We start from the raw sequence: 9,172 nt of genomic DNA on the forward strand, positions 1-9,172 counted from the left end.
TTGTTTTAACTTTAGTAAAAATATCTTCTAGGTGACATCTGTCGAGCGGAAATCACAAAAAATATCAATTTTACTTTATGAGAAAAGTTGCCGCTATGAGACCTCGCACTGTAAATATTACCGATGGGAGTGGCTATATGTGTTTTAAAACTATTAGAAAAAAAATTGTGGCAATTTTCATCAGAGGATACATCATTTAGTTCCACCTCTTCTTAATTTATGTAGGCCAATTATAGCAGATTCATTCATTGGTGCAAACGAAAGCATTTGTTACCGTTTACAAATTATTCAACAGAATTTACTAATTAAGAAATATTATTTTGAAAATCCTTACTCAAAATGGAAAATGCCGAATTTCTTTGCTTTGGTTACAGTGAGTCTCAGGTTTTTTTGGTGCCAAAACAACGAAAATATGATAGATTTATTCCCTTTGTAGCGTTGCGGATTGGCGTGTCGTCCGTGGTGTTAATTGCTAACATAAAAAATTAATCCAATCAATTGATTCCTCTAATCAACCAGTTAAATCAATGAATAACAAGTTTATTAAAACAACACATTCTCCTTACATAAATTTGAACATTGAAGCATTCCCCAATAGTCCAGCGCCGGTCTGTTCGAAGTTCACTGAAGTTCACAAACTGCCATATTGTTTTTCAGCTGTTTTTTCTAAGCACAATGCCGCTTAAAACAGCTTTCCTAGTCATTTTTCTGGCGTTTTGGGGGAATTATGACGTCCAAACGGCATCAATTTCCTCTGAAAAAGATATCTGGAACAACATCGATACAGGTTTGCTTTTCTTTATCACTGAAGTTCAATTATTTTATGCCGGTGATAAACCGACTTGACCATTTCAGCAAGTTTTGTGCCTAAATATTTTGTCTAATGATAAAAGATTCCTTAAGTAGACTCTACAGTGCTTTAAAGTGGAGATAACCGTCGCTTTTTACTATCAACAATCACCACGATGGGAAGTGGAATTATTTCTAATTTACAAAAAGATAGCATATCAACTAACGTTAAGTGGATTACGTTTTTGTCAGCTTAAAAAATTGTTTTGAGGGTTTTACTAGTAAAATAATATATATTTGTGTGACCTTTAACACGGAAAGCGTCATCAGATGTACTTCGGAAGTCTAAGGAAAATGGATCACTCTATTGTACTCTTTTGTTACAGGGCGAAGTCCTGTGATTAATGCTTGTAAAAATTTCGGAAAAGTTTTTATTTTTACCAGATTTACAGATCTACCAGAAATCTCAAAACTTTGAACTACAAAAACAGTTTCCATTTTAAGCGAGTTCTAAACAAGTTAATAACACCATTCAGTTGTGAAAAGTCGTTAACACTGATATAGGAACGTTTTAATTTTGACTCCAATCTTTGATAACAGTAACTTTCACTTGGTTTGAACGTACTTATCGTTACGTGTGAACGGTTTATCCCACGTGATAGATTCTCGGACTTTAACACCGTTTGGCACTGTCGAACGAAATATTTTTTCAGAAAAAATTCCCAAAATATTTACTGCCTACTTCTAAATCTAGAAGGAGTGTCATATAATTGAATCGCAGTCGATACGTGGGACCCTAGCGCGGTGGTCGGCCGCCCAGTACGAGATTAAGTTTTTGTTTGCGATTCATTTCGCCTTCAGTCATTTTCGGAAAAATTAGAAAGTAAAATTGACTAGCATGCACTAAATTCCTGCTACTTATCACAAACATAAAGAAGAAAGTATCTGAGATGAAAATCTGCAAGGGTAATTAGAGGCTCCTGATACACATTCTCGAAGTCCGTTTCGGCGAATAAGAAGACAAGTTGTGGTAAGTCTACTTATACATCACAGACATCATTTACGCAACAAGCTTCACCACAACCGCTTAGTGTAAATTGAGGAACAGAATTAGTTGCTCAGTCATGAAGCCAATCAATGCGAGGGCGAAGCTTAAGACGGGTTGATTAGAAAAATAAGTCATGAACAACTGGTGCGACAGAACCAATTAGGACCTAAGGCTTGCACAATGTGGTCAAGCATAACTGATTAAAATTTAAAAGAGGTCAGTTATAAAAAATTTAAAAACTGTGTTGTGAGGAGGCAAGTAAGTTGTTATCAGCGTAAAAGGGGTTTGATAATTACACGGTAAACTCGGTTGGGTTTCTACCGTCATAAGGCTTCTAACAAAACTGACTGATTGATATATAGCTGGCTGGCGAGGGGTTCTTGATAAAACGTCGCACAAATTATCATCGTTTAACGCTGTCATAACATCTTATCTCAGCTATCTACCGATCTATCTATTCAATACAGAACACTCATAAAAGAAATTTCAGTTGTAGTTTTTGATTAATTGGCTTTGTTCTTTGTTCGGCAATTTTCTGCGCACGCGTTGCCAGGACGATCTATTTAAGGGCGGTGCCTACTAATAAAGAAGTATTTTTGTGTGGCTTATGACTATGTGGGAAAAGCAGATCTTAGCAAGGGCTATTGAAATCCAAAAAACAAAATGGGGGTTATAAAGCATTTCTTTTAGAGATAATTAAGCAACAATTATTCTAAAAAAACAATAAAATACAAAGCAATGTATGGCTTTTTTTTTGCAAATTTTTCAACATTTTTTTTACACTTTCAACAATGTTGAACGAACTATTCAATCAAATCAAGGGTCGGGTGGAGGCAAGTGCAATCTACATCGAATAAAGTTCTTTTAAAAAGTATTTTTTGACAACATCAGATTTAACCAGATAAATTGTTGTTGTTGTTGTTGTAAGCGAGTTTCCCTAAGATTCGGTCACGGGTTACGCTTATTGCAAATATTCAGATTCCTACTTTACTATGTTGAGGCAAATCTTAAACACCATAGACGATTTTAAAAGATAAAGTTTTGATTGAAAGTCCTCTTTTAAGGCGGAGAAAACCAGTGATTAGCGCAAAAATGTGCCGTGCAAAAGAAGAGCCAAGCACGACTTTTCTTAACACTCCTGCAGTCTAGTTATCTGTTCGTTCAGTGTAATTTTCATTGTGTTTCAGACTCAGATGTGGATGCAAGGGCTTTGGTTGATGAAACTACCGACACCGAGTATCTCCCAGAAGGTGATTATTCTCGCTTACTTAAACTCAAAGATAAAAGACAAAAGTGAGTTTAAGGAGCGAAGGCCTGCTGCGCTTATTCAGTCAATCTAAAACGAAATACCTTGGTTAAACAAGTGCCTGTTTTCCCAGATGCTGATAAATGAAGAATTATTTGGTGAAAAGACTGGATTGTTTACGGCTCGAAATTCCAGTTATAAAGGAAGAATTTAAGGTCTGTTTCAAAGCCGTGCGAATTGTATGAATTTGCAAATAGACATGTTTGATTGTTCATTGTTATTTTCATTAATTCTAGATATTTTGGCTCACTCCCTCGATTAGTTTTATCATATTTAGGTGCCACAAACTCTGTACAAAAAAACCTCTTGGTAATTGAATTTCTCTGTATGTACTGTTTGTTAATGTGTTATTGTTCTGGTGACTGTACATTTTAAATGTGTATAAAAATTTGTGTGAGAGCTTTAAATAAACTTGAACTTGAACTTAAACCTGCAATTTATTTGGTGGACAATTGCGTGATTGGGCATTTTTACTCGTGAGTTTGTTTGTTTGTCAGTTGTCTTTTTTTGGTTATTTCGAAAATAAAATTGACCAGTATTACCGGCATAACTTTCCGTTAAATAACTTCCTTTTATAGACAAGACCGCATTTACAGACGAGAGGGATATGATCGCCAGAGGTAACTATTTATCACTTCAGTCTGTGCTTGAAATTATTTTAAGGCAATCCGAAGAAAGAATTTATAGAGTTTTTAAAGTTAAAACGAAGTTATCGTAACCTTCTTACTTCAACAGAGTGACTCATTTCTCGCATTCAAGCTGTGTGGAGTTACACCCTTTTATAAAAGTCTTTTTACATACTTCGTATTTCTATGAGAATGATGTATTATTCAGTAAATGACACAGGCATACTCCGAAAAAATCCGAGTGCTCCTATCAGGAGTCGAACCTAAGACCTTCTGATTACTAGTTCGGATGCTCTACCACTGAGCTACAGGAAGACTCGTGGGAGTTAAGGCCATTACAATGTAAACTTGGTTCATGGGACAAACATATTTCTACTTTAGTAAGTCTAATACTCTACTCATACCTGTTTTCCCTTTCCTGTAACTATTATTAGTGTAAACGTTTTTCTGTATTTTCTAGTTAATGAAGTGTATGGGGGAGGTGGTGGGTATTTAACAATACTTTGGCAGCCAATGGATATGCGTTAGTCACTTTATGTCTGATCCAAATAAAGTGGCGTAAAAACCCGCTCAAAATTCAGGATAATAGCGAAATTTAGAATTACGTTTGCGGCAAACGGAAGAAATGACCACGTGACCATATTAACCCTTCATTTGCCGCCCACTGTTTCCAGTTTCTCAATGAAATTGAGTAGCTTTGCGTTAGCATGAAAGGTCAAAATTGTTTTGCACTATTCTAATCTATGTTCTCATGTTTTCAAGAAAACATAAACGCGAATCTTACGTTTGCCGTTTGCCGTAAACGCGAGTCTAAATCTATTCTAATGGCAGCGGATGAGTGGCAAATACGTACTTCGCAGTGTTTGATTAGCCAATCAGAGCGCACGAAAAACACTATGCCCAGGTTTAATTTGCTTTATTAAAAACTGGATCATTGTATAATGCAATTCCAGGCATATGATTGGCTTAGAGGCCATGGTATATGAGCCATTATACCATGCCTAAGAAATAGCGGCCATTAACTTGTCTTCTGGTTGTTCTTGCAAAGCGAAATCAGCAAGATCTAGCAAATATTTCTTGATTATTTTTAATAAAACAATTATCCCACTCGCGCTTGTTGGATATGAGATGCTTATAGCCAACTCGACGCTACGCGCCTCGTTGGCTATCTATCATCTCATATCCAACGCGTGCTTGTGGAATAATTGTTAAATATACTAATGGTAATTACTTATACCACAGCGACCGTTAGACGATACATTGCCAATTAGTGTAAACTGTAGACAATTACGTTAATTAAAGATATTTGCTCGGTGAAACATCCTAACGAGCGCAAAGCTAATCGAGTAGGCCACAAAGTGATTCTGCTTCTTTCAATTTAAACACAGATGATATGGCCTATGATGTTGATGACGCCACAGACTACTACAAGAACGCCGTAGAGACCAGAGGAAGTAAATAGTCCATTTCACAGTTGTGTGCTTAGTGACCTGGCTTTTACGTGGAAGTGAGGCTGATGTTGGCTTAATTTTAATACAAACTTCAATGCCTTTCATATGTAAAAGCAAACTAGTCGAGTTTCTGCCCACATTTGTTTCTGTAATAAAATTAGTGCTGAAATCTAGATTTAATGCTCACCAGTCGCAAGTCAGGAGAGTCACTTTTCAAACTTGTGTTTGTTTCGTTCTTATTAGAGAAATGTGACGACATCTTCCCGTCCCTGTGCAGACGATTTAGCTCGTACAGAGGAAAATGTGCTGCCATGCATGTGGTCCGGTACAGAAGTATAGCTAGGAGGTTCTGTCACCGCACTTGCCCCGAATTCTGTTAATGATCAGGTATTAAAGTACGGTAAAATTCATAACCCTCCTAGGTATAACAACGTTTGCTTCAATCACGGGTTCCGTCAAATTCAAACTTGACAACAGCGTATAGTTTTGAGAGTTTGTCGTGTGAAAAAAAGGGCCCGGTAATTTTGTGGATGGTTTGGAAAAAACGAGTTGCTAATTAACTAAATTTTGTTTTGAGGGTGCCGTTAAACTTTAGTCGTTCAGGGTCTCGTTCCTCTAAGCCTGATTACTTTCACTAATCGTTGCTTTGAACCTCATTGTAAAAGCGAGGCTAAGAGCAAAATTTTTGTTATGAAAATTAGTTTTCATTCATATGCAAACAAAAGTAATTTTAATATGAAAAGTTTTGCACTTAGCCTCGCTTTCAAAATGAGGTTCACAGCAACTCGGAAATGGCCTATTTGAGCAACTTCAGATTCCAACCAATCAAATTTTTACCAACGAATTTTCCTTCTGAAAGCTATATTACTCTTAGTTCTTCATCCTTGAACTAACTGAACTCAAATTGAATTCCAAAACAAAATGGATCATAGATAAGGGAAAAAACATTCGGTTACAGTCCGACTATGAATCAACATGCATGCGCCAGGCCTTGAATAGCCCGCAGAACAGTTGTTTCGTTTTTTGCAGGCGAGCGAGATAAGCACGCGGCGAGCGTGGGGGCACGAGTCACGCGCGACGGCGTGACTCGCGGCCCGTGCTCGCCTGAAAAAAAAAAAAAACGAGAAAAAAATAACGCCTCAAATAATCTTAAAAGGCAGAACACTTCTTCCACATGGCCTCAATATTCGCGAAGAAATTTACTAGCTTTTTTCCTTTTAAATTTTTTTATTTTTTGTTATTATTTTCATTTGTTTCATATTTTATACTGTCAATCAAGTTAGTTTTACGTAGCTCTGCTACTATGATAAGCGTATGTCTCAATGTAAATTTTCATTGTACCTGAAGAAGGCTGGTTTGGCCATCCGAAATATAGTAATTAACCTTTAAACCGTAATTCTACGTTGTATCGGTCTCTGCGTCTTTTATCATGTTCTGTAAGTTAGGCCTTGGAGTTTTATGAAGTTCGAAGGACACGAAATTCATTGGCTCAAAAGGGCGATTTCTTCGTTTTTGTTTCAGGTGAAACGCTTGGATCATCATCAAGTCTGCAAAATAAGCTTCTCTACCGTCAATGGAAATTCGCAATTATTTCAGCTTTATTCTACGAAATAAGAGAGGCGCACCACTATTTAATCAAGACCTTTCTCCAGGTCTAATATTTAACACTAAACTAAATGAAATGTAGTGCTTAATGCTCAACGCTTTGCTTATAGGAACTGATAGACTTATAGACTGCAAGCAAAATAAAAGTTATACCCTTAATTCACGTGAGAAAGTTGTATTCTCGGGCTACTGTTTCCTGTTTACTGTTTTCTTGCCGGAAGGGGCCAATTTACCACTCCGAGACAGTGTGTATCTTTGCATAAAACCGACGCCTTGTAAATGGCTGTTAACACAGACAATTGTTGATGTGTTTGAATAACAGCAAATTGTGTGACGATTCGCTCTTGATAAGGATTTCCACTGAGGTTTAACGGCGATTTGATTACAATTTGGTGCTAAGGGGAGCCGAGTGTGAACTAAAATAGAATATAAACACTGTGTTATATGCTTTCTTTTCCTACCAATATAGACTGCAAGCAGTCCCTGTCTGGTCAGTGGAGAGGGTGCGCTCACAGCGCAGCGAGACTGGAGCGAGGAGAAATAAACAAGAAGAGAAGCCCCACTCCACTCGTTCCCTCCAGTTTTTTTCTCGCTCGGCTAATTTCGCTCGACCTCTCGACTATCCAGAAAGGGACTGCTTGCAGTCTACTGCCAATATGCAACGTTTCAGACTACTGAACCCACGAGGTTGAAAGTGCCTAAAAGGTGGATTCTCGCGCGCGAGCATTATCCGCCCGTGTCCAGTACGCGGCAAAGCGACTGGCCAAATACGGACAATGTTGCTGTCGAGATTTGTACATGGAAGCTGTATATTAGCACGGCTTCAGTAACATGGAAGACTGGGCACGAATTCGGGAATTGTGGGATGTTTTGGGAAGTCACGGGACTTCTTTAACGCGTACAAAGCAACTCCAATGCTTTCGTATTTATTACATATCACGGCGTCCGAAGTTGGTGCCCAGGCTGGAACATTTTGATCCGGACGTTGTCCAGAATTTCTTGGGTTAAACTTGTCTCCGTATCTTGAACTGACCTTGGACACTTTATGAGGTTTACATAATGTCGTATTCCTTATCTTCATAGTACTGATGTACATACAAAATATACACGGGAAAAGACCCCGATTTATTAGGCAGAGAACTGAGTGAATAGAGCTCCAGCTAGGCAAGGAACATCATTTTGGGGCTAAGCACTGATCTACAGTAATTAGGGTAAGGCACTGATTTCAAAACGGTTACCGTGTAGCATGAAAATTTTGCGGGTTCTAATTTTTGCGGATTGACCTCGATCCGCAAAAATTAGTTCCCGAACAAAAACAAACCCGCAAAATAAAACGCCGCAAAAATTAACTCCCTTCAGTCAAATTCAACACTCCGCTAGACTTGTGCCACTGGGGCAATATACATTGGACTTAAACAAGAACATTAACATGATTTTCCATTGGAAAATCCAACCAGAGCTCAGATACATACGGTAGTCTGTATCTCGTATTAATGAAGCTTAACAGATGGTGAGTGTTTTGTTCTGCATGGTTAGTGCTGGGCTTTTTGTTTTGTTTTGTTGTTGTTCAGTCCCTTTGCGCAGTATTAAGGAATTACAGTGATATGCCTCTAATATGTAAGTAGAGTGAACTGTGGCTCAACATACCGTACAACAAAAGTTGAAGGTTTCTCCGACTTAAATGTTCTGCTGCTTGAACAGAGAATCGCAAAAATTAGTTCACAGCAGAAATTTCACTCATCTCGAACCGCCAAAATTTGTTCCCGCAAACCACAAAAAATCGCCAATCGGCAAATTAAATAAAACTCCCGCAAAATGTCCGTGCTACACAGTAGCTTTTGTTTATTTTGATGGGTAACTCTATAGCTTTATGAATACGTTAAAAATTACAATTTCGGCAGTTGGTCCTTGTTGGAATAGTGGTTATGGATAGAAAAATGAAGCAAATGACTGACATGACTCGGGTTCGAGGCTTACATGACTGTTTTTTTACCCTTAGTTTCCTCTTAAGGACGGTGCCTACCTTTGCTACTGCGCATACACTCTGCGCATCTAGTGATGGTCCGAGATGCTCTGATTTCTTTAAGGACGGTGCCTACTAATTCAAACGTATTTTTTGCGCAGTTTATAAATACGCGGGAAAAGAAGATTTAGCAAGTGTTATTGAAATCCGAAAAGAAATTTGGGGGTAACCATGCATTTTTCAGAGACAATTAAGTTAAAAATTTGAGAAAAATTCCATATTTTATGTATTTTAGCGCTTTTTACAAATATTGTCGATTAATTTTCTTTGAAAAATGCGTGGGTATCCCCAATTTTCTTTTCGGATCACTCAATGCAATTTGCT

General features: G+C 37.8%; 1 protein-coding gene across 2 annotated transcripts; it reads left to right on the plus strand.

Moving 5' to 3' along the window:
* The first annotated feature begins 569 nt into the window (after positions 1-569).
* LOC146461398 (uncharacterized) lies at positions 570-6,988 on the plus strand. 2 transcript variants are annotated; one of them, XM_085086885.1, is made up of 6 exons: positions 570-787; positions 3,025-3,087; positions 3,722-3,763; positions 5,158-5,223; positions 5,464-5,607; positions 6,742-6,988. In XM_085086885.1, the coding sequence occupies exons 1-5, from the start codon at positions 676-678 to the stop codon at positions 5,598-5,600; spliced, it is 420 nt and encodes a 139-aa protein (XP_084943011.1). In that variant the 5' UTR covers positions 570-675; the 3' UTR covers positions 5,601-5,607; positions 6,742-6,988. The 2 variants fall into 2 exon arrangements, with proteins under 2 accessions (XP_084943011.1, XP_084943012.1); XM_085086886.1 differs by having other exon boundaries at positions 576-787; positions 5,464-5,615; positions 6,742-6,880.
* Positions 6,989-9,172: the final 2,184 nt, after the last annotated feature.

The sequence above is a fragment of the Pavona decussata genome, unplaced genomic scaffold (assembly GCF_977016875.1).
Source record: "Pavona decussata unplaced genomic scaffold, jaPavDecu1.1 SCAFFOLD_198, whole genome shotgun sequence".
Classification (NCBI taxonomy): Eukaryota; Metazoa; Cnidaria; class Anthozoa; order Scleractinia; family Agariciidae; genus Pavona; species Pavona decussata.

Coding starts and splice junctions, on each gene's coding strand:
- LOC146461398 (XM_085086885.1), top strand. CDS start 676: ATGCCGCTTAAAACAGCTTTCCTAGTCATTTTTCTGGCGTTTTGGGGG. Junction 788..3,024: donor CTGGAACAACATCGATACAG/GTTTGCTTTTCT, acceptor ATTGTGTTTCAG/ACTCAGATGTGGATGCAAGG. Junction 3,088..3,721: donor CACCGAGTATCTCCCAGAAG/GTGATTATTCTC, acceptor TTCCTTTTATAG/ACAAGACCGCATTTACAGAC.